The sequence below is a fragment of the Phascolarctos cinereus genome, unplaced genomic scaffold (assembly GCF_003287225.1).
Source record: "Phascolarctos cinereus isolate Bilbo 61053 unplaced genomic scaffold, phaCin_HiC Scaffold_1;HRSCAF=81, whole genome shotgun sequence".
Taxonomy (NCBI): Eukaryota; Metazoa; Chordata; class Mammalia; order Diprotodontia; family Phascolarctidae; genus Phascolarctos; species Phascolarctos cinereus.
In genome coordinates this window covers 109,837,657-109,863,714 of record NW_027555514.1, presented here as the reverse complement: position 1 = coordinate 109,863,714, position 26,058 = coordinate 109,837,657, and the positions used below count along the sequence as shown (strand labels likewise).

Genomic DNA, 26,058 nt, shown 5'->3' with positions numbered 1-26,058 from the left:
AAAAAATCCCAGTTCTGCCTTTCTGCCTGTCCCAAGGCTTCTCTGGGTTCTGTGTCTTAATTTACTAATCTGTAAAATAAAGTTGAAGCATATGACCTCTAAGATATCTTATAGTTATAAATCCCAGGATACTTTGTTTTCTGAACAGTGTATGTGCAAAGTGTGCTGGAACGTTACCATGGCACTATGATTCTGTTACACAATGGAGTTCATTATAAGGTTATTCCATCTTAGACCTCATTTTAGGAGACTTAGTGCAACATTAAAAGGGAGATTCACCTATAAATCAATCTCATGGCATGTCCTTTGATGACAGCATTATACCAAGGCTTGCATGTATTATAATTATTACTTATAACATTTTAAAAAATGAATCAGTCAACATGTATTGATCCTGCTATCTGCACATAGCACTAGATATAGGTATGGGGATGATGAAGAATTTTAGAAGCTATTATATTCTCATTCAAACCCCTTTCAATCAATATTCTACTTCTCTCTATCTCAAATTAGTCTGTAAAAAACAACAATCCTTTCTATCTTATTTTAGCTAGATAAAACTTATTTTGCCACTAAATTTCTTTCATATTGGGCACTATATTACTAATTTTGTCTTAATATTTTCTCTTTTCCTTGTTTGGCTTCTTTAATGGATCTCATTTTCAGCTGTTCTATCCCCTTTTAATAAACATTCTTTTTTTTTTAAAAAAATAAACTTTTATTGATGCATTTTTTATATCAGCAAAATTTCCTCCTCCCCCAGAAGACCATACCATATAAAAATAATGTTTTTCAAGGAAAAAAAGAGACAAAATGATCAAAATTGACCAACATATCACAAAAGTCTGATAATGTCAAATAATCAGTCAACATTTGCCTACTCTGTGTTAGGCGCTGTGCTAAGTGCCGGGGATATAAAAAAGAGGCAAAAGACAGTCTCTGCCCTCAGACAACTTACAGTATGTGCCATGTACTATACTCATGGACCTGCCACCTCTGCAAGGCAGTGGGGGGTGGGGATGGGGGAGGTGTCTTCTCAGCGTTCTTCTTTTTATATTTGCGTGTTCTGGTTAATGACTCCTAGCTAGTTTTATTTCTCTGGCCATATCTGCTGTTATATCAAGGTCCCCAGATTCCTTTGTCTTTTCTGAGTAGTCTTCTCTTATACCTCTTGGAAGTACAAAAGGTATCAATCATAGGGTCTTAGAATCAGAAGACAGTTTAAAGCTTTGGTGCTCTCCTTTTATAAATGAGGAAGCTGAGGCCCAGTGAGATTAAATGATTTACCCAACATCACACAATGAGTTTGTGGCCCAGATAGAATTAAAAGCCAGGTCTCTAGGCTGGGTCAGGGCTCTTTCTTCTACACTGTACTATTAGAATTAGATAGAATTAGAAGCTCATAGAATTATTGGATCAAACGAAACAGCACATGTGAAAGTGCTTTAAAAGTAACACTGTATACATGTCATGCAGTGTTATTAGTTGCATGTTGGTTAGGCATAAAATCAATCAACAAATAGTTCACATGAACCTACTATGTGCCAGGCAATGTGCAAGGTACTGGGGATATTAGTAATAAGAATGAAACCATCTTTACCCCTACTGAGCTTAGATTCTAATGGAGAATTTAACAAACACATTTAAAAATATATGTAGCTTATGCATAAAGATAATACATACAAATGTATTAAACAAAGCAGTTAAATACCAAAACTTTAGGAAGGCACTAATATTTGGGGGAGTGGGGTCAGGAAAGCCTTTCCTGCAGAAAGAAGATGGTGCCTAAGTTGCATCTTGAAGGAAGAGAAGGGCCTCTGAGGTTAGGAGTGAATGCATTCTAGGCATGGGGAACAGCCAGTGAAGTCCTGATACAGGAGGTGGAGTCTCATGTACAGAGCCAATGAAAGCTAGATTGGGGTAGGACTTGTGTTTTATCATTTTCATTACTATAATTTCTGGCTTATTATGTATAATTATTCTGGCTTATTTCTTACATTTCTTTTATGCTAAGAATGTGCCTAATATGCATTTGCTTTAGAAACAAATACTTCTTTGGCCACAACTCTTCACCACTTTTATTCTAATTCAATTAGCAATCATTTTCTTCACATTGATTGTAAATTTTTTATTTGAATGTTGCTCTTCTTCTTTTGAAGGTCTCTTATTGGTAGGAGCTCAAATACCCATTTTATTTCTTGTTAGAGTTTGGTGTCTAACTTGCAGCATCCGCCTGAAGGGTGTGCCTGATTGATTCACACTGTCTCTTCTTCCTTTGTATTCTAAGAAGACTATCATACTAAAATGATATTGAAGTCTTTTTTACTTTTTTCCCTCAGAACTCTGACTTAATAGATGTTTCCATTCTTTGTGGATATTCTCACCTAGAGAACTTGGAACTGTCACACAATAAAATTAATGGTATGTAACAATTATTCTAGTAAATTCCTGCCTAGACCATTGAGTTAACAGAGAATTAAAATGGTTTGATGTAATATGTAGTTAATACCATAAAAATTCATTTTAGTGATGGCATGAATCAGTTACCATATGGTTTCTCTGCCCTCAAACCAAAAGAAAAAGGCACAAATCTACAAAAAGGACAATGCCGTGGTGTATTTGTGATATTATAGAATCCTATTTACTCAATTATCAGAGATTCAGGTGAAATTTTTGAAGCATTATCTCCTTTTATGAAGTTGATTATGCCCTAGGGTTTAAGCATTCTGTTTTCCTTTCCTACTTTTCTCTAATCTTCAATAAAGATTATACGTTCCTTTTATGTTTCCTTTATCCTTAATGGGTCTGTATCTTAATTTGTTCTTTCATATCTCCATCTCCTTCCTGGATGGCTGTATCTAATCTTATTGGAATGCTAGAAACTCAATTTTGTGTGTATGTGTAAATTACTCCCTTGGTTGTTCATTGTTATTTTTTCAACTCCGTCTTGAACTTTTCTTTTTTTCCTTTTCTGTCTTTCATGTATGTATGTGTGTATGTATGTATGTATGTATGTATGTATGTATGTATGTATGTGTGTACGTTTAGCACATCGTGCTGCACTTTCCATTTTATTACAATAATCTTTAAGTGCTCCTTCTTCTTCCTTCTCCTCCTCCTCCTCCTTCTCCATCCTCACATCTAAGCCCTTTCTTCTTGATCTTGGTCACTAATTCTGCTATCTAGTACATTCTATGTATTCCTTGTCTTCCCCAAGAGATAAGCATTGCTGTTGTTTTTTCCTTCCTAATATTTGTATGGGTTGGGCTAGATGACTTCTGAGTCCCTCTTCCAACTCTCAAATTCTGCAGTTCTATGCTCCATCAATACATATTACTGATGACTACTTTTTAGTAGACTCTCTTCATGAGTTGCTGTGACTAGAAATATCATCATCATACTACCAGCCTGGCAAGGAACCTCTAAGTTGTTAGCAAGCCTTGTCTTTGGATGAAAGATGTTTGTTCCTCCCATGGGCCATACCTGACACCTCTCTAGCTTTGTGGGATCTTTAGAGATGGTACTCTGATAATATGAACTTCAAGGACTCCTATAAGGCACTGGTATGGGACTTCAACTTTCTCCCCAGTAGCACTAAAATAGATATTATTCATCCTTCTCTAGACCTTTGATTTCATTGGGGTGGGATGCTCTTGGAATAGAACTCAGTTCACTGATATAGATCAGCAACTCTCCAGTGATATATAATTTTAGAACGTTGACTAGGGCACAAAGGTTAAATGACTGTGCATGGTCACATTATCTGAGGTAGGACCTAAATGCTGCTCTTCTTGACTATGGGGCTGTGTTTATCTGCTAATAGATGCCTCTCACCTTTTCCTTATGAGTAGCAACAACCCAGATCCTTCACTATTTCTTACTTTGATAATGGAAAACTTGCATCTCTCTTTTTTTTGGCTTGTTTTCTCAGGCTCTTTTCCTGACCTCTATTGTCTTCCCATGAATAGAACAAGCTCTTTCTTTTCATTAGTTAAGAATCTCTCTGGGGCAGTTAGCTGATGCAGTGGATAGAGCTCTGGCCTTGGAATCAGACCTGAGTTCAAATGCAGCCTCACACACTTGACATTTACTCTCTATGTGACACTGGGCAAGTCACTTAACCCCGATACCTCACCAAAAAAAAGAAAAAGCCTCTCTCTGACTTCTTTTGTATTTTTCTTTAAGGTTTACTTTTGGGGGGGGGAGAAAACATTTTAATGAGAACATATTTTAGATGACCTCATATTTGTATATTTTGTTCCACAATAACTTGTGAAAGAATGAACAGATTTTAACCAAATTTGGCACATAGCCAACTGTTCTCTAAAGACCATAGGACCTTTCTATCTGACTTGCAATTGAAAATCTCCCTATGTGTTGTCTCCCTCATTAGAATGCTGGGAGCATTGTTCCATTGTATCCACAATGCCTAAGCACAGTACCTTGCTTATTGTGAGCAATTAATAAATGCTACATTCATTCACTCATTTATTCATTCATATTAGTAAGGACTAGCAAGGTATGATTTAGGTATGATTTTATGGTTCAGTCTACCATTTTGAAACAAAATAATAGCCAATATAAGTCTTCTGATGGGCGTATCTTGTGTTCTTTAAAAAGCATTTGAAGAGATTTTAATGACAAATGCTCTATTATTATAATGTCAGGAAATACCTTTAAGTTGATGCTTCCTTTTTTAACTTGGAAACAAAGTAATAATAAAGGTTTTCAAGCAGTGACAGCTTCTGAATTTTTTTAATAGGTCAATGGAATTTGGTATGCACATAGAGGTGAGAAATATGTTTGTGCAGTCAATGAAGTATTAGGATCATAGATTTAGAACCAGAAGGAAACTTAGACAGTATGTAGCACAATCTTTTTAGTTTATAGGTGGAGAAACAGTACTGTAGAGGTTTAGTTACTTGTCCGGGTTCATAAAACCACTAGAAACTTTTCTCCTTTACCAAATTTTGTACATAAGAATTGGTTTATCTTTTTTGGTCTGGGACCCATTAAGATTCACAGAACTTAGAGCATATAACAATATAGTAATCACTGAAATGTAGATACTTGAATTTTTACAGTTTATAAAACTAGGACTCAGAGAGATCAAGTAATTTGCCCATGGTTACATAGCCATAAAGTAGGAGAGCTGGGCCTAGAGACCAGATCTCTTTTTTTTTTAAATCATGTTCTACTGAAAACATTGAGGCCATTTGCTAAGAGTTTCTTCTTCTGTTTTCTTCCTCATCTCATATCACCCTCTTGTCTTCTGCTACTATCTCCTTTTTCATCCCTATCTCACATAATGAAGTAGCCCTTCTCCTTGCCAAGGCATTAATAATGATGATGATGATAACAATAATGATAATGAGGAGGAAAAATAGGAGGAAGAAGAAGAGGAGGTACTTGGATCTCTATTGCTCTATTGCTTTGTAAAATAGGGGCCTTGAATTTGGTGATCTCCCAGGTTTCTTTTTTAAGTTCTAAATCCTATGATAAGTAGTAGTAAGAGCTTGTAGACTGATTGACTAATTGATCATGAACTCATGTGAGGAAATTGCAGCATATAACCATGCTTGGTTGGACTACATGTCATTGGATTCCCACTGTTGTTTTTTTTTTCACTACATCATTTGCCAATGATGTTGAATCAATTTAAATTTTATGTTATATGTGAGGATGAGAGTGTTCTCATGAGCAAATTTTATACTTCATACTTTATTTTTAAAGTTATATATGACTCTAGTGAATAAAATATAGTCTTTCTCCCTTTGGAATTAAGGTACAAAATGTTGGCTTATGACCAAATATAGAGGTTAAGTGAATATTTTTACAAAATAGAAACTGAAGTAAAAGTATAAATTCATTAAAGTGATCATGTAAAATTCACAAGATTTAGGATTTGGTGATTAATTCTCAGGTATTATAAACAAAATTTATTTAAAATGCAGAGGTTACATTCATTTCTATTCTTTCTATTGTCACCTAACTCAAACAAGTTTGGTTATTTAGTAAAATAGCCAGGAATGTTGCTTTGCATCTATCTTCCTCCTGGTGCTCTGCACAAGTAGTAAACCACCACTTGTTAGCACCTCTGTGCATTATTGAACTGGTTTAGGGGAGAAGAAGGTGAACCCTGAAACAGTCCATTTCCTATTTTTAGTTGTTCTGGTCAAAGGGTAGATGTAGAAGAAGGTTAAGAGTATTGGCTTGTGTGAAGTATTTACATTTTTAAACATATATTTGCATTATTCATGTTTTGGGGGGCAGAGCATCATTAGTAAAAGTCTCGCTGTTTGCAATTAAATTATTTTTTGAAAAATGTTTTCACTGTAATGTATACTGTTGTTAATTGTTTTTGCCTAATTTTACTTATTTCATTGATTTAGCTTATTCTGTGTTCTTTCTTTCCTTCTTAGATCTGAGCTGTGTTAGTCACATGCCTTATCTCATAGAACTAAATGCTTCTTACAATGAGTTGACTACTTTCTTCGGTTTCAAGCCACCTAAGAATCTCAAGGTAGAATTTATAACTGTGCTAAACAAATGTATTAAATGCCATGGTAGATTTATATACCAAAGTTAACAATGCTGAAGATGGGGCAGCTAGGTGGCACAATGGATAGAGCACCAGCTGTGAAGTCAGGAGGACCTGAGTTCAAATCCAGCCTCAAACCAAACACTTGACACTTACTAGCTGTGTGACCCTGGGCAAGTCACTTAACCCCAATTGCCTTAAAAAAAACAACCAATGCTGAAGAGACATGAGAAATTTACTTTGAGACATTCAGATTTTAGTGGAGAGCAAATGAAAGTTTTTGGAGTGACTGATCATGTTCAACCTTTCCATATTTATAGAAGTGAGTTACGGTGGATAATATGGCTATTAGCCTTTGAAGTATGAGGAAAAAGTGGGATATTATGTATTTCATTTATTTTGAAGAAATAAAGATATAGGCTAGCCTGCCAACTGATAGCTTTTTTAGAAAAATGTGCTAAAAAGGATGGTTTAAGGCACTCCTGAAAAAAAAAGTTCATCCTTTCTCTGAAATTCAATAATTATTATTACGTATTTTTAAATCAGAGCAGAAACAATTGTATGTCAGCACTGAGTTATGGAAAACCTATTTAGCATAGAAATTTTCCTCATGGTTCCAAACTTACCCTCTTTATGTAACTCAAATTTTAAAATTAGTATCAACTTACTTTTATGTGAATTTTCATATAAATTTATGGAAATAAATGTGATAATATATGCAAAGTAATATGTATACCATAAAGTATTATATAGGTGTTAGCTACTATTATTACATAAAAATTTCAAATCTATTCATACTTTTAAATGTACTCTTGCATCCCTAAAGCAAAGAATGTACTAGGCGTTTCATAAAATAATTTGATATAGTGGAGATTGTATGATTAGCATTCTGTCACATGACTCCATTTCTTAATGAAAAAATGCTTCTGTGCTTTTAAACTTTGTATGGCTAATCATTTATGTGACTTCATGTTTGTGTGATATGGATATAAACTGTTACTGTCTATTTCCCAAGGTTACATTTTATTTGTAAAACAAATTAAATCTAAGTTTTAGATCTAAAGTTCTTTAATAAGACTTGCAAAAACATGGAAATCTATTTCAAATTCATTCTGCTACAGCATTCATTCATTTATATTACAGCATGGCAGAATAGCCCTCTTATTGATTTCTTCCTTTTTGCTAAGTAATCACTCAATTATGATCAGTCTTGTTATTTTTTCTTTGTTTTTTTGTAAGATGAGTGCATCAGATTGTTATTCCCCTATAACCATAGGCCACCTTCTGTTCCTCTATGGAACCATTAGGCACTCTGGGGAGGCCACTCAGGAGTCACACTGATTAGGCAGTTTGTAGCCTCCATTGTTGACACCATTGCCAGTTCTCCCAGACCCTGGCAGAGCTTTTTTCATCCTGAAATATGTCCTTCACCCCTTGGGAAGCCTCCTTAGAATCACATACCTCTAATGTCTTCTCCTAAAGCATTCAGTTCTTATCCTGCCACTGTGAAGTCCTCAAATCTTAGGGAAATTAGCAAGATTGAAAACATGGGACACTACAGAGACCCCCCTGCCCCCAAGAATGGCTAGGCCATTATTCATGTGGTCCTCAATCACCCTGCTGTTCCCCTGATTCCACCTACCTGGTATGCCCTCCTTTCTTCATATATAACTTCATGTTTCTGGAGATTAGACTGTATTTTACACTTCTTTGTACTCCCTGAAAGTGCCAAGCATGGTGGCTTGCATGTATCTAGTAGGTACTCTGTAAATACTTGTTGATTTGGATTTAATGGATTACTTTCTTCAGGTTGTAGGCTTCATAAGGCTACAATGTGTATCAGAGTGCTTTACTATTACCCCTTAAAACCTCTGTGCCAAATATTCTTGAGGACATAAACTTAGCCATGGTCTTTGACTACCGTACATTTAATACACATGCTAAATAGATACGTGGAGATAGAGGATAAAAGAATCAAAGATATAAATTAAGGACAAATAAAGTCTCTGAGCATTAGGTAGTCTCTTCTAGTCAATCATTTGCCCTTTAGTTGAGAATGAATACATAGTCTAGAAAAGACTTTTCTTGAAATAGTTATAAGAAAAGTCATAAAGTGGAAGGGATGTAGCTTAAGGAATTGAAAAAGCCAGATTCTTCTCATCTTTAATAGATGGACAAGTTAATTGAGAAAGAGATAGAAAGAGGCAAAGACAAAGAAAATCAAGATATTAATATACATTAAAAGAATAGACATCCAGAGAAAATGAGATAAATGATGCTAGATAGGGACAGAATGAAGGAGTTTCCTGAAGAATGAATACAAAAATGTAATATGAATTTCAAATACTGAGGTGGCCAATGGAGGAATTTGATTTGGTTGTGTGTATGTTATAAGATTGCCTATGTCAGTGGTCAGAACTCCATGGAAATTACATGTGTCTTGGACCAGTCAAAAGATGAAAGAGAAAGGGATTATTTAAGAGGTGTTTATATAGTTTTAGTATCAAGGATTTTTTCATTAATTAATAAAATTTATTTTTAAATTTGCCTTTTAATATTAACAAACATTAACAAAATTTACATTTGTAAATCATTAAACTTAAATAAAGTCATTCCTATTCATTCTTTATGTAAACGTCTTATTCTTATGCTATGCTATGCTATTGTAAAAAAGATGGAAGGATAAGCAGCTTATGGCAAATTAGTCTGTCTTTTTTTTTCAGAAGGTGGATTTTTCATACAACAAAATCCAGGAAATGAATGATTTGCATGCATACCCAGGGCTCAGCAAACTAATACTGGATAGTATCCTTTGGAATGGATAAAGGGAATATTTTTGATAAGAGATTTATCAAGTTTGCTAATTTTTTATATATCTTTGTGATACAGTGGTACTCAACAAACTTTTTCCTGAAGATACAGGAATGACATTTCAGCTTATTAAAACATTTAAAAATTAAAATGTTGAAAGAAGGCATGTCTTTTCTCTATGAAAATAATATTATTAGGAAAACTGTGAATCATACTCCTGATGTTTATTTATTTATTTATTTTTGTTTCAGCTACAGGATTGGAAGCTATGTTTTGAACTAATTGTGATTTCCTGGTTTCTAGAGTACAAATTCATCTACACATGTGCTAGGTTTTAAATTAATCTTATATGTGAAAATATGGATTCAAACCATTCTATTGCTGCAGTGCCTTTTGTCATCAAACTCGCATAGTCTCTAGTCACTGCCTACCTGAACGAATAACATGAAATCTTTCTAACGATGGCGCAGTAGATAGAATGCTGGGCCTGGAGTCAGGAGGACTCATCTTTGTGAGTTCAAATCTAGCCTCAGACACTTCCTAGCTGTGTGACCCTGGGCAAGTCACTTAACCCTGTTTGCCTCAGTTTCCTCATCTGTAAAATGAGCTGGAGAAGGAAATGGCAAACCACTCCAGTATCTTTGCCAAGAAAACCCCAAATGGGGTCACGAAGAGTCAGACACGACTGAAATGACTCAGCAATAATTTCTCTAACCCTACATCACACCCCTTTAACCAATCCTTTATATCACTGTCAGGTTAGTCTTCCATATGCATAGGTCTGGTTCATGTCATTCTTTTGCTCGAATTTCTTAAGTTGCTCCTTATTTCTCCCCACGTGAAGTTCAGCCTCCCTCACCCTTCACAATCTGGTGTGCCTTACCTTTTCCAGCCTCATCCCACATTAGCCCTCTCTCCTCCTTTTACTCTATACTCCAAGTAAAATGAACTGCTTTATGTTTTGTATCTCCCTAGTGAACTTACTGTGCAAATACTGTGTGTTGTGGTCACCTGTGTTTGTGACGTGCTGTAATTTTTATGAAATCAAGGACTATGTCTTACCTAAAACCTGTACCTCCTCTGTAGCCTAGCAAATTAGTCTGCATATAGAAGGTACTTGATAAATATTTAATGAATTTGAGGCCAGCCTAGCCAGAATGGAAAATGTCTTTTTTAAAAAAATCTATTTATATTTCATATTCATTTTTTTTAAAAATTTGAGTTCTAGATTCTCTCCCTCACTCCAGCTCTCCCCTCACCCATTGAGAAGGCAAGCAATATGATATCATTTATATATATGAAGTTATGCAAGAAATAATTTCATATCAGCCATGTTGAAAAAAATAAGAAAAAAATTTTAAAGTGAAGAAAGTATGCTTCAATCTGCATTCAGGATTCATTAGTTCTCTCTCTAGAGGTGGATAGTATTTTTCATCATGAGTCCTTCAGAACTGTTTCGTTGTATTGATCAGAGCATCTTAGTCTTCCTCAGCTGATCTTCATTACAATATAGATATTATTATGTACAATGAGCTCCCGTTTCTGCTCACTTCACTTTATATCAGTTCTATATAAATCTTCCCAGTTTTTTCTAAAACTACCCCTCTCATAATTGTTATAGTACAATGGTATGCCATCACAATCATATATACCACAACTTGTTTAGACATTCCACAATTGATGGGTATGCCCTCAGTTCTTAGCCATAACAAAAAAGAGTGGCTACAAATATTTTTGTACATATAGATATTTTTCCTCTTTCTTTGACCTTTTTGGGATAGAGATCTAGTAGTAGTATTGCTGAGTCAAAAGGTATGCACACTTTTATAGGCCTTTGGGTTTAATTCCAAATTGTTTTCCAGAATAGTTGGCCCAGTTCACAACTCCACCAACAATGCATTAGTGTATCTATTTAGAAATGGAAAATTTCTGTTGTGGAGTAATGGGGTGAGGCAGACTGTAGAATACCTTCATTGCCAGGCTAAGGAGCTGGTACCTTAAATGCTAAAAGGTTTTTGGAGTAACTGAACTAAGTGTTGTTTTCGGTGTTTTAGATAACTTGTAATGCTTAGAATTTAGGTAACTGAGAAAATAGAAACAGGAAGATTGGGAGGAATAGCTGGTTTGGGGAAGAAGAAAAGACAAACTCACTTTGAAAAATGTCGAATTTACAATAAATAATGAGAGGTAGACTTAGATAGACTTACAGTTAGAGAGCAGATGGAGAAAGAAGATGCAGCCAAGAAGATGCAAGAGCTCTCAGAGAAGTAAGGGGCTAATGAGGAAAGTACAAGGCCAGAGGATGGAGAGTTTTAAGGCATGGATAGTTAAAACTGAAATGTGCTAAAGAGAGATCAAGGACAAAGAGAAAAGGCAATTGGACTTGAATAAGTGACCTCCTAGTGAGCAGTTTCAATAAATGATGGAAAGGAGGAATAAATAGATTGCAGGAGGTTAGAGAAGTGATGAGGAAATGGAGTCAATAGATAGGGACCACTTCTTTGAGAAGTTTAATAGGAAAGTAAGGGGGGGTGGGGGATTAAGATTGTATCAGGGGTTAGGGACAACAGGCTTAAATGAAGGTTTTGTTTTTGTTTTTGGAATAAGAGGAGATCTGAGTACTTTTGAAAGTCAAGGCAAAGAAAGGTGCCAGTCAAAGAAGAAGTTGGATTGTTCCTTAATAGAAGGTTGGCATTTGGATCATCTATCATGGTAGACCTTTTAATACTTCTTCAGAGGATACAAAAGTGGGAAAAATTTCTTACTGCCAGTTCAAAAAGACTGAAGACAAGACGAAAAGAATCACCTTCTGTGCCAGTTGTAACTAAACTAATCTAGGGGCAAGCTGCAGGGTGAGACCTCTCCTGAGCTCAGAGGTTCTGTGGAAAAGCATATAACATCCTCAAATAAATTATTAAATTAACTAAGGGAAAATCCGTTGCCAGGAAGGCAGAAATGTGGTATTATGGTATTTCTTTCCCTTCTGATTAAACAAATCACATTCTAATGTAAGTGTAGCTGACCATTCAAAATCTGCATTCTACTAAATGCTGGTACTATTTATTCACTGTTTAATATACTTTGCATAGAATCCATACATTCTCTATTGTCTCTTGCTTTATTTAGAAATTTTAAAATATTAAATGGTTTCTATGATGGTAACTTAACATTGACTTTCTTTTCTTATAAATATAAGGTTTTAAAAAAATATTTTCCTTAAATACAGCCCTTGGTGTACAGACAATGAAATAAAGGATATCAAAGGACTAGAGAATTGTAGAAATCTAACTCATCTTAGCTTGGCCAACAACAAAATCACTAAAATGGAGGGCTTATGCAATTTACCAATCAAAATACTCTGTCTGGTGAGTCTAACAAAATTCTTGTTTTTCCTAAAGATATTAAAATATATTTTTAAGTTAGCATATTAATGTTCATTTCTTAGAATTTAAAAAATTTGTTAGTATTTTAATTGGTTCACAAAATGGGAAAACATTAATGTTTTATTTTGCTTTTTTTATAACATGCCCTTCTGCATAAGTGGTATCTCTTTTGCATATGTTATATGGCAAATAAAGATTAGCTAGTTTGATATCCAAATATTTTGAATTAATTTTTGAAACATGTTGGGCATTTCTGTATTGGAAAAATGGCATTCACAATAAGTTACAAAATATTTTTTAAAAATGAATAATGAGTAACCACCCATAACACATAAATAAATATTAGAATTTAGAAGCAATGAAAAAAACTATTAAGATTTTTAATCCCATAACTTTCTGTATGTTATGTTTCAGGTGACTGGCATGTGATACATTTTATTTTCCCAGTGTAGAATCAGTGAGAAGTTATGAGAGGGAATTATTAAACTTAACCAGTAGCATTTCATTTTTGGTGAATAAAGTGACATGTAGTGAGAAATTTCATATTATCATAGATTTAGAGAGGGGAGGGACCTTAAAAGTAATTTAGGCCACCTTTCTCATTTTACAGATGAGGAAACTGAGGCTGAGAGATTAAATGATTTGGCCCAACATAAAAATAAATTCTTTTATAAGGGAAAAAATCTGCCAGATTATTACCTCTCAATACACATATAGTGTTTCTGAAATAACTTCTGCCAATTATTTGGGGAATAATGATTTAATTTGTGGATTATTCAAGTCTCTAATTTCTCCTCCTTCCTACTCCTTGCCTTTGTTTCACTATTCTTTACCACAGCAACCACAGGTTGGGCAGGATGGTAGTAAATTTCAAGCTAGCTAAATTTGCTTTCTGGTCATGTCTTAGGTGAATATTTTGGTGAGGAACACGATTGGTTGAAATTGTTCTTTTAAATGAAATCTTGTATTATTTGTATCTTTTTAATTTTGTTGAATTTTATGTTCTTACCCTCTTTAACATAGAAAATTTAATATTGACTTTATTCTTGTTTCAAAGAGTTTAAAGTGCATTTTTGAGATTCACCATCCTATACTATACAATGAGGAAGTCTGGAGCAACATACTGCAATCAGATTATAGATGGTGCAATTGAAGCACAGAGAGAGAGAGAGAGAGAGAGAGAGAGAGAGAGAGAGAGAGAGAGAGAGAGAGAGAGAGAGAGAGAGAGAGAGAGAGGGAGAGAGGGAGAGGGAGAGAGAGAGAGGAGAGGGAGGGAGAGAGGAGGGAGGGAGAGAGAGAGAGAGAGAGAGAGAGAGAGAGAGAGAGAGAGAGAGAGAGAGAGAGAGAGAGGAGAGAGAGAGAGAGAGAGAGAGAGAGAGAGAGAGAGAGAGAAGGAGAGGGAGAGAGAGAGGAGAGAGAGAGAGGAGGGAGAGAGAGAGAGAGAGAAGAGAGAGAGGAGAGAGAGAGAGAGAGAGAGGGAGAGGGAGAGGAGGGGAGAGAGAGAGAGAGAGAGGGAGAGAGGGAGAGAGGGAGAGAGGGGAGAGAGGGAGAGAGAGAGAGAGAGAGAGGGAGGGAGAGAGGGAGAGGGAGGAGGGAGGGAGGAGAGAGAGAGGGAGAGAGAGAGAGAGAGAGAGAGAGAGAGGAGAGAGAGAGAGAGAGAGAGAGAGAGAAAGAGGGAGGGAGAGAGAGAGAGGGGGGAGAGAGGGAGAGAGGAGAGAGAGAGAGAGAGAGAGAGAGAAGAGAGAGAGAGAGAGAGAGAGAGAGAGAGAGAGAGAGAGAGAGAGAGAGAGAGAGAAGGGAGGGAGGGAGGTAGTAATTTGCCTGAGGCTACAGAGTAAGTTGATTAAAGGGATCAAGATCCAATCCACCTGACTTTAGATCGTATATTCTGTCTGCTCCACCATGTTCATGAACTCACCTAGCTAAGTGAAAATCCGAGTGATAAATAGAAATGATATATCTGGAAAGGTAATAATTTGGAGTATTATTGGCAGCATTTATAATGGATTTTTATTACTTGGGGGGTCATATCCTTACTATAGAGCGTACACATGTGCTTGGCGCTCCCATTTACTTCAAGTGGTGTGATTCAAGGATGATATGTGGGAGTGCTAACGGGGATAAGAATTAAATCCATTACTAAGGATGGTACTCATGGCACTATCGTATTTAGAGTGTATTCCGAACAATAAATAATCCATATTGACATTTTTTTCTTAAGCATATTTTAGGAAAAGCAGCACGTCCATTTAATCTTTTCTCCAGAATCGATTAGGGGGATTTCCCTTTCTCACCACAAAGAGGAGTTTGTGCAAACATGGAGTATAGTGTCTTTCAGTTTTCTTTCAATCATTTGAGAATAAATGTTCTTTTCTGTTTTTTCATTGTCGTACTGCAATGAGATTACACACACATTCTAGACTTTGTTTGCTTAATTTCCTTACCAATTTAAACACAGCCAATTACTTCATTTTAAACCCCATTAAAAAGGATTTTTTTTTATCATTAATAGGAAGGATAAAGAAAAACATTCATTATCAAAAGCAATTATTAATTCTCTGGCACCAGCTTTCACTGTAAACTGAAATGTAAATTCATCTCAAGAAATGACAATGAATTCCAGACTTTAAAATTCAGTTTCCCTGAAGTAAAACCTATTTTCTTATTCAGGATAGCAGAGTTTATGTATATTTCTAGTTTCATTACTTTTATGAAATGGTTTATCTCTTTTGAGTTTATATCTTCATGTATCATTTCATAAGAATTTCTTCTTATAACTAGCAGAATCCAACTAGGAAGTTCAAGAGATATGGAACATTTTCTTATTTGTTCTGTGACTTTAGGCTCTCCAATTATATGCATAGCCCAGCTAACATTTTTAATTGGTTCCTCTGTGTTAGATGAAGGGGTGTAATAAGAGCAGTTAGCTAAAATTGCTGCAGATCCTTTGATTTGCAAAGCTTTGTGACATTATTCCAAGTTTTGGTAATGATGTATTAATGACATTGTTGTGAAATTGTGCTAGTTGGGGATATGTTTTGTAGTATATGCCTACAGACCTCTCTAAGCCTCAGTTTTACTATCTGTAAACTATGTAACAGAGCTATTGTAATTATGATTTCATTGGAAGGGGCATAGTGGACTGAGTGATAAGTCTTAAGTTAATCAAACTTAAGTTTGAATCCTGCCTTTTATACTTACTAGCTAGCTGTATGACTCTGGGCCAGTTACCTCACATTTCTCAGCCTCAGTTTCCTTATTTGTAAAATGGGGATAATATTAGGACATACCTCGCAGGGGTTGTTATAAGGATCAAATGACATAACATTTATAAAGGACTTTACAAATCTCAAAGTGCCAAATGAACATTAGTTAGTTATTATTATGAATTATTTAAAGTATCTAAAGCATTTTAAACATCATTGGGCGGGGGCAGCTAGGTGGCACAGTGGATAGAGTGCCAGCCCTGGAGTCAAGAGAACCTGAGTTCAAATCCAGTCTCAGACCAGACAGTTGACACTTACTAGCTGTGTGTCACTTAACCCCAATTGCCACATCAAAAAACAAAACAAAAAAAATCATTGAGAAAAAGTAGCTGCAAAATTGATAAATTGCATGGTGTTTTGTTTTGTTTTTTACTACAAGGGTATCTATATTTGAATTATATTCATATGAATATTGGTGGTAAATAGGCATATTAAATATGTTCAATTTTTTTTCTTCCTCCGTGGTTTTACCTTTTATCTCTATTCCTATTATACCATTTACCCTGTCCAAGTCCTTAAGCTCTAAGGAGTAGTAAATTTCATTTTAACTACAGAAAAAGGAATATAGGACATATTTTTAAAATGTCTTCTTCTTGACTTAAAAATAAATAATGAGTTCTGCTTAATGAAGAGAACTCTTAGGAATTTTAAACCTTCAAAGTGTCATTTGGGAGCTACTTACAGAATCACTTTTTTGTTTCCAGGACTTGAAAGATCAGCAATTTTAGAACTTTTTTTCTTTTACTCTATTAAAATAAATCCTTATGAGAAATAGTAGGTGAATATTGCTATTAATAGCCTAATTAAAAATTTACAAGTCAGGAAAAATGTTAGAGATGCTCAGCCAGGTCAACACCATAATTTTCATTTCTTGAGTTTTTAAGTATTTATTGAAAGGACAGAAAAAATGTTAAATAATTATACACAACATGACATTAATGGGTGATGATGCTGAGAATGACAGTTTTAGTTTACCAACTTAAACTGAAAATACAATTTTTTAGTGAGAGTCATAGAACTCAAAGTTAACTCAAGGAGCAATAGAGATAATTGTGTTGGCAACCACCTCTCTTCCTGGGAAGTGTTGTAAAATTGTTATAAAATTCAAGGTATTGCTATTATTGTTTGTGACTATGAGAACAGAAAGGTGAGGGTTGGACAAGAAGGCAAAATTTGCCTTGTATGCTTTCTTTTCCATTTTCATTGTCTGAAAGGATACTTATACATGAGTAATGGACCTTCTAATAAAAGAAAAGGCTTATTCTTGAGCAAGTTTTTGAGAATAGGGTAATTGTATAAAGCTGTTGACATTCAAGAGGTCTTTTATTAAAGAATTGCATCAAATTTCTATTTCTAATGATAAGCTTCAAATTATGCTGCCATTTATTTAGTCTTTCAGAATTTTATTTTTCCTGTCAATTAAAGAAGGGAATAATATTCATTTTTCCTTAATGGGAATGAAGATAGTGTATATTGGGGGCAGCTAGGTGGAGCAGTGGATAGAGTACCGGCCCTGAAGTCAGGAAGATCTGAGTTCAAATGCGGCCTCAGACCAAACACTTGACACTTGCTAGCTGTGTGACCCTGGGCAAGTCACTTAACCCCAATTGCTTAAAAAAAATTTAAAAATAAAAAAAAAGATAGGGTACATTGGGACTTACACCCAATTGGATTCATTCATCCGTTCTTTCCATACATTGAGTAGATAGACCCATTATGGCCAGCTTCATATGGGCAAGAATCACCCCAGATGGTATATTTGTGATCTACATCATTGAAAGGAGCTCCCAAATTGATGAAATCCATTTGAGTACTGAGTATTTGAATATTTATTCACTCATTCATTCAGTATGTGAAGGAATGAGGAGACTTACTACTTCTTACCAGATTTTGAACAGCATTAAAAATGAAAAAATAGTCGCTTAGGCACAATAACGATATTCGTTGTCAATAACCTAAAGCAAAATTAAAAGTATGCTTGATCAATTTTAGAGCAGTAACCAGATTGAGGAAATAACTTGCTTGGACAACCTGAAAACACTGCAGAACTTGGACTTATCTGGAAATAAAATCAGTAGCTTACAAGGCATAGAAAATCATGACCTTCTGGAAATAATCAACCTAGAGGATAATAAGGTAACATCATATATAAATAGTTTTTTTTCTTAAGATAATACGTTGATGACTATGAGCTCCTTGAGAGCAAGGATTGTCTTTTACCTTTCTTTGTATCCCTAGGTCTTAGTACAGCACCTGGCACAGAGTAGGTGCTTGAGAAATGTTTGTTGACTGACTGCCTGACTTACCACAATATTATTTGTAGTAGTTTCTGAAAGGTTGTCAATTACATCATATTTTTCTCTCAAGACTGCATCCAGAATTTTTGATCAAATAGTTCAGAGATCTGCTACCTCCACATTTTTGGGTAGAAGGATGAATAACCGGCATTTGGCAGCTCTGGGATGTTGGCTCTAGGAAAATAATGGTGTCCAAATAGCCTGAGAGGAGGCTGTCATCAATAGTATTTAAAAGGAAGATTTCAGTGCCTGAAAAAGTGAAGTCTTTTATTTTGTTTCAAATACAATAGCACCCACCTCCCGTTAGATTCAAAGAAGACAGAAATTCACAAACTCATCTTTGTGGTATGCAAGGGTAATTCACCTAATCTCTTCCTGAGAAAAGATAGAATGGGTGTACTGCTTTTCCTAAATGATACCTAAGTAAAAAATTGCCATTATGGTAATGTACTTGGAGTGCAGGTTGAGACTTTTTTTTTTGGACTTGGCTAATGTGGGAATTGTTTTCCTTGACTATACATGTTTGTAACGATTTTTGTTTTTCTTGTTTCCTAGGTTGGGGGAGGGATGTGGGAAGGAAAAAAACTGCAGGCCTGAAAATAGAATAAATTTTGATTTAAAATTTTAATACAATACAATGTTCCAACTCTGCATAATGAATAACTAATTACATTTATTCAGATCCCCACACCACACTTAATTCACATTACTTCCCAAATTATGCAAATTGTTTTCTGCTTTTAATGACACTTTATTTTTTAATAAAATATAGTTCAATGCATAAAGTATTAAGTTGGTAGACTTGGCTGATTTGTCCTGTAGTATGGCTTAAGAAATAATTTTGTTCACATTGGGGACTTTGCCTGGTTTGGGAAAGGTTTATTCTTGAGAAAAGCTCTAGGCTTCCTTCCCACATAAATTAAGGATGTGATTGGTCTTGGTAGGGAGTGTCAGTGCTGTGTAGAGCCAGATGTTGTGTTATGTAAGCATTTCCCCATTCAAGAATACTAATGCCCCCCTCAGTTCTAACCTATGACTCCTCATTATTCAGGGATTTAGAATAAGTAAACGTTCCAAGGAGAGGGAAGAGAACATTTTAAAACATCTCAGATGAAACTGCCGATAATCAAATCTTTTTATTTGCACATTGACCTGAATTTGCTTTCAAAATAAAGGAATTCTTCGTCACAGTCCAGTTTGAAAGCTCTGTAGTTCTGTAAGCAGCTACACTCCCTACTTGGCATTCAGAGGCTTCTAGGAGAGCTGTCCTTGTCACCTGCTCAAAGGGGTATTCCCAAATATGGGAACACACCTTATTTTCCTTTGCATTAGAATAAAATTTGCAAATCAAGTTTGTCATTCAGAAATTGAAAGAAAAAGAATCACTGTTAAACAAATAAAGGTGCTGATGATTTTTCAGAGATGTCATCATGACTCCATTGAAAACTATCTTTCCCTTCTCCCTCACCTTTATTTCATGGATGAAAGACTGGTTTTGGAATGCTGAATATAGGGTCAGATTTTTCAATACATTTCTTAGTTTTGTGGAACAGCTTTCTTCTGTTATCCTTTGTTAAAAAAAGGATGGTTTTCTGGGAAAGAGAGGAAGAGGAGTACATTGGGAAATGTAGGTGATATAATAACAAAATATAACAATAACATTTTTTTTTTAAAAAGCAAAGCATAACAATGCCAGTAGGTCCCTTTGGCAACAGCTGAACCTGAGGGTTTAAAGGACCCCCTCTGATCTGTAACCAGGTTCTTTTACTGTCAATATCCTCTGGCAGGAGTACTTTATTTAGATAGATATAGGGCAACTGGAGTCAGTCCATTCAGAATAACCAGTATCTCAGGGCCTGGGCCCCCATGCCCAGCTTGGCAGCACTCATGAACCCTTAACATCATGCCTGGGATAACATATTTGTTACTGAATTCCCAATGTTCTGTGGTCCTTTTCCTTACATTCATTGTCTGCTTCACAGGTATTATTTCTTCAGGAATTCTGTAGCAAATTCTATCTTCCTAAAAGTAGGGGAGAATCTAGCCCAAGATATAATTTTATATTTTAGTTATCCATAGTCCATCGCTATCAGAAAAATAGCCAGGATGATCTGGTGAACCATTTGCCTCACATGCTTCCAGGTTAACATCTGGGTAGTTTTCTTGCTAGATCACAATTCCCTCACAAATAATAACACCTCCCACACTTGGATGCTTTTAGACTTTTGCTTAAAGTCCCGCAGGAAGATACCTGCCCCCTCTGACCTTTACCGATGGGGACAATGATCTATCTGTACATGATCAATAATAGCCCCTTGATCTGGAAGCTCAAGGAAGCAGATCTACCTTATGGAAGTTAGGTCAACTGACACTATTGAGCTGCTCTCCCGTTTTCCACACTGTCTGACCATTAGACTGATTGCCCCACTGCAAACTTTGACTAGAAGTATGACCCCGTTCTATGGTAGATTTACTCTTAGGGTCATAGGATCTTGAGCTGGAAGGAAACATTAGACCTAGAGCTGAGAGCTCATTTGGTCTAGCCCTCTGATTTCCGAGATGAGGAAACTGAACCCCAGAAAAGATTAGCAATTTGTTCAAAATCTTGTAAGTAATAAATAGCAGAGCTAGATTTTGAACCAAAGTCCTTGGACTCCAAATCTAGCATTCCTTCCACTGTGCCACCTTGTTGCTTTCAGGCTTATACTCCTATATCCAATCAAGATTTAGTTGGTATGTCAAGATTTATCAAGATTTTATCTGGCATTCTGTGCTGACCCCCTTAAATCCCTCTTCAATAGCCTCTCTTTTCTCCAGATCATCACTTTTCTTTCTAAAGTGACAGATCAAGGACAGGAAGAATTCTTAATTTCAAGGTGGCATATGGAAAATTTGTTTTCTAGGCTGCTAGCTAGTGCAGTGGATAGACTCTAGACCTATTCTGCCTTAGACTCTTATTAATTGTGTGACCTTGGGCAAGTCACTTATCCTTGTGTTCCTCGGTTTCCTCATTTGTAAAATGGAAATAATAATAGTATCTGCCATCCAGGGGTATTATGAGAATCAAATGAGAATGTCTGTAAAGCTTTTTGTAAACCTCAAAGCACTATATAAATGCTAGCTGTAATTTGTATTATTTTCTGTTAAAATGGGTGGTGTATGTTATGAAAGAATGATACAGGGGGGCAGCTAGGTGGCGCAGTAAATAGAGCACCAACCCTGGATTCAGGAGGACCTGAGTTCAAATCCAGCCTCAGACACATAACACTTACTGTGTGACCCTGGGCAAGTCACTTAACCCCATTGCCAAGGATGGATGGATGGATGGATGGATGGATGGATGGATACAGAAATTCTATGGAAAGGTTTTATTGTTCCACAAAAGTCCACAAGTCAGTTCTCTTGAAACATCAGGGCCTCAAAGAAAGGTGAGAACACCCAACCAGGAGAGATAATATTATGAGTTAATACTCAAATTTCTGTCTAGGCCCCAGTTAGGGACAGAATTCCCCCTTGAACTCCCAGGTCTCTGACATCCTAATGGATACAGTCAGCAGTCGTTAAGTACAGGCCTGCCTACACCCAGCACAGAACATAAAACAAGGCAGAAAGCAAATGGCCTCTGTTCTTGGTTGAGGATTAAACGTCACTCCCTAACTCTGACCTCTTGAGTTCTGGACTATGCCATGTTACCCTGCTTCCCTGTAATATAGCTGACTTTTTTAGATTTGACCCCTGACTCGGCTGTGGTACCTGCTGGACCCATGTTTTTATGGAGGCTAATTCCTGGTCCTCGTCTTTCCTGGCTAACCCTGCCCCATCACAGTTCATACTCAGGCATGTCACTAATTTTGACTGTTTTCATCCTCATTTTTCCCCCTAATTGTTTCCCTCCCTTAGCCTTGATATTTTTATTTTATGGTCAGCATCTTCCTTGTGCACAAGCAGTCTGGGAAGAGCTTTGGGGGCATCAGAGGAGTATCAAGTGTCTTTAATAGCGTGTACGTGGCACTCTCTAAATGTTCGTTGATGGACTCATTGTCAGCTTTCCTTCAGCATTTGATTTTCTGTCATAACCAGCAGTTGAGTTGTGTTGTAAGGAGAAGGAATGGTCTTATTTGCTTTTCCAAAATTGTTAGCTCCCTCCCTTCTTTCTCTTCATTATCTCTATTCTCCTGGAAGAACTCAGCATTATGAGTACTTGAGGGAAGTGCCATATACTCCTAGGCCAGGGATGGGGAACTTATGGCCTCGAGGCCACATGTAGCCCTCTAGGTCCTCAAATGCAGCCCTTTGACTGAATCAAGGCCATACTTGAGGACCTAGAGGGCCACATGTGGCCTCGAGACCCCAGGTCCCCCACCCCGTGGACCTAGGCCCTTTCCATAAATCCCTGTAGGGACCTGCCCTCCTTGCCTTGGCCCATTCTACATCAACGATCTAGCCCCCAACTGGCATATGACCTTTTTCCTTTTGTGTATGTATAATTAACCATTAGCTTATAAGCCCCCTTCTAGGTATGGAAATCCCTCCTAGCGTGAGGTTTTAAAAGGTCCTTCCCCCATTATTGCACCAGCACAGTCACTCTCTCCATTTTGCTCCTTTTGCCCCAACTAATGTTTAGTAAGACCCACTGCCTCCTACTGGGTCCAACTCTTACAAAAATGGTGTTTCCAATGAATCAATGAACCCTATCTATCCACATAGACCTTGAGACTAAGTTGCTATAAACAGGCTTTCTCAGAAAAATCAGCATATACTTCTTATTTGCTTATTATCTTTCTTCACCAGGTTGTCCTTTGAAGACCTCTCAATGCCTTGGACCCATTGAGACTTAAGATCTCATTCCCTCTGCATCTCTGTGTTTGACAGGCCATTGTCACCATGCAATGGAAAAAAAGCATATGGATTTCCCCCCCCCCCAAGTGATAGTTTCCTTGCCAAGCAAGCTTCTAAGTATTAACCTATTTTTCCTTTTTTCTATTTGAGAAATACCCCCAGCTTCTTGGTAAATCATCGCCAATCTTTACAGCTTGACTTTTGACCCAAACAGTGTCTGTTAAAAAGAACCATGACCCTTTCCATGGATCACAATGTTTTTAAACAAGGCAGAGCAAGGTTCGTAAAGTCATGTAGGGTGATCATATTTTACAGCAAGATTCTAAAGCCCAGTAAATGGAATCCCAAGGTCATAGAATTTTAGAGTAATAATTGATCTTAGCGTTCATCTAAGTGACTTTCTTTGTAGATGAAGAAACCAAGGCTAAAAGTGAAATCATTTGCCTGAGATCACGTAGTAACTAGTAGCAGAAGTTGGATCAGAGTCCAGATCTTTCCTTCTCACACAGAGTCGGATGAGAGGGGTCAGGCCAGGGAGAGCCCATATTTGGAGTCAGAGAAGCAGGATTTGGCCTTTGGGTCTTGGTTTCCCGATCTGTAAAACAAACCTAAGATGAAGTTTCAAAGCCCTTCCAGATCTGAGTCTGTGACCTGTGATACGGATGACCTTGACAATAATGGACTGTGTAGAAATGGAAAGTGTGCGGCAGAACCCAAAGACATAAGGAAAGGATTTTCTTTGAGTTAGAGAGTTACTGGAGAGGGGTAGAAAGGATGGGGGAAAGTCTAACCAACTGACTGGTCTATTAGTTGACACATTCTTTACATCTTTATAAAAAGAGTCAATTCTTATGGCCTTAGAGCTTTCCCCAGCAGCTGACATTTCCCTTCTCTTAGCTTCATGTGCTGACCAGAAACTGCTGAGCTGCTTGGAATTTTTATTAAGAATTCTAGATACCCTAGTAATAAAGCAGTAATTTCCAGATGCTATAGACTTCGCTAACAAGCCCCTGAGGGTACATGGATCCTTTTTTTTTAATACTACAATCAAAAACTCTCTACTCAAATTGACTTGTGTAGAATGTGTCCAGAAATGGGAGACAATAGTCCGTTTTTCTGTGTTCAGGCTCAGAAAGCCTGAACATTATGAGTCCCATGTTCTTACCCTGCAGAATGCTACAACATAAAAAAGGAGGGGAGTTTAACCCTTTTTCTATGGACTGGCCTAATGGAAGTCCGAGTGGTACTTCTTTTTTCTACCTTGGTGTGATACATAGCAAAACATAACATATATACAAATGTTCTCTCCATTTTGAGGGTTTAGAAATATTTTGGATTTCGGCTATTTTACTGCTGAGCAGCAGAGATTTTGTTTGTCTAGGCAGAGTCGTGATGTGGTTTTCCTTTACTGCACTATTGGAGGGCTCCTGTCACATTTGGAAAAGTGCCTGTGGGAAAAATAAGAAAAAAGAAAAGGCAGTTATGGGCTTTTGGGAGCCTCACTAACCATATGTAAAAGAAAAATCATAGCAATATTACTTACAGGCAATGGAAATAGAAATCTCTTTATACCCAGCTGCTGAAACAATATGGATGGAGAATTGATGACACCTGTTGGCTAAGCAGCCTTTCTTCACTACACATGAACTTTTGTATGAGAAACATTTTCTAGTAACATAACATTTCTGTTGTCTCCTGAGAGCTTGAAAAAGAATGTAAGAGATTTGTCTAGGAGACTCTGCACATTATCAAAATTATGTAATCTTTGATTTTGATTTGTCAAGTGTTCTCTTGGTTAATACACACAAACATATCTATATCTATCTGATAAAGTTGTATTGTGGGTGAGTAAATTGCAACCAACATAAATAATTCTAATAGTGGCCCAGCAAATCCCATGTGTTTTTTGTTTGTACAACTTCCTGATCTGTTCACTGTATTTGATTTCTGACTTAAAATAACTATGAAGAAGGTGTAGAATGTCAGAACCATAATTGGCTGTTCACTGCCCAAAGGAGTAAAAATTTAACAAATGTACTTCTGGGTGAGAGTTCCCATTCTGTAGAGGCTAATGCATCTTTTCCAGTCCTGTAGAGCACAAATAAACAACAGAATAATCTTTGTAGCATGCCAAATTGGAAAAACCCCAATGACTCCTTCAATTTTTTTTGTTTTTGTTATTTAGTTTTGTGCTAATATTGTGTTTCTGTGATTAAACAGATTGCAGAGTTGAGTGAAATAAAACACATTGAAAACCTGCCACTTCTTCGGGTGCTCAATCTTTTAAAAAACCCTCTTCAGGTAAGATGCAACAGATACTGGAAAGAAATGAAATGGGCTTTCATTTAATCAATTATCTCTAAGCAGAACTTTTGGTAAAGAATATAGAGAAACATAAATGTGTCCATCTTTATCACCTCATCTTAAGAATATTTGGGAAAATTAAGTGGCAAATCACCCTCAAACTCTTGTTATTAAAATTAGAAGCACTCTTTTTACTCGACTATCTTTTTCTTGTCAGTTGTTTTTCAGTCATGTCCGTTTGGAGTTTTCTTGGCAAAGACGCTGGAGTGATTTTCCATTTCCTTCTCCAGCTCATTTTACAGATGTGAAAACTGAGGCAAACAGGGTTAAGTGACTTGCCTAGAGTCACACAACTAGTACGTATCTGAGGCTGGATTTGAACTCAGGGAGATGGCTCTTCTGGACTCTGGGCCTGGTAGTCTCTCCACTGTGCTACCTCGCTGCCCCTGTCTTTTTCTTAGTCTACACAATTTCAGGCCCCCTCCCCATATCTTTGCTGACTAGCAAGCTTAAGGTCATGCAACTTCCACTGAAAGCTGAGCCCAGTACTGAATATCGAACTTGACTGCTTTGGGGCCATTTTTCACTCACCTTGAGTAGTATTAAAAATTTTACTA

The 26,058-nt window shown here is 36.6% G+C and overlaps 1 protein-coding gene across 2 annotated transcripts in view; it reads left to right on the top strand.

Moving 5' to 3' along the window:
* LRGUK (leucine rich repeats and guanylate kinase domain containing) overlaps positions 1-26,058 on the top strand; it is a 119,246-nt gene that overhangs the window by 5,295 nt on the left and 87,893 nt on the right. For both annotated transcript variants that reach the window (XM_021002352.2, XM_078153659.1), the window contains exons 3-8: positions 2,340-2,421; positions 6,423-6,523; positions 9,265-9,346; positions 12,593-12,717; positions 17,994-18,137; positions 25,358-25,438. In XM_021002352.2, the coding sequence (XP_020858011.1) occupies positions 2,340-2,421; positions 6,423-6,523; positions 9,265-9,346; positions 12,593-12,717; positions 17,994-18,137; positions 25,358-25,438 (615 nt within the window). The remainder of the gene's footprint in view (positions 1-2,339; positions 2,422-6,422; positions 6,524-9,264; positions 9,347-12,592; positions 12,718-17,993; positions 18,138-25,357; positions 25,439-26,058) is intronic.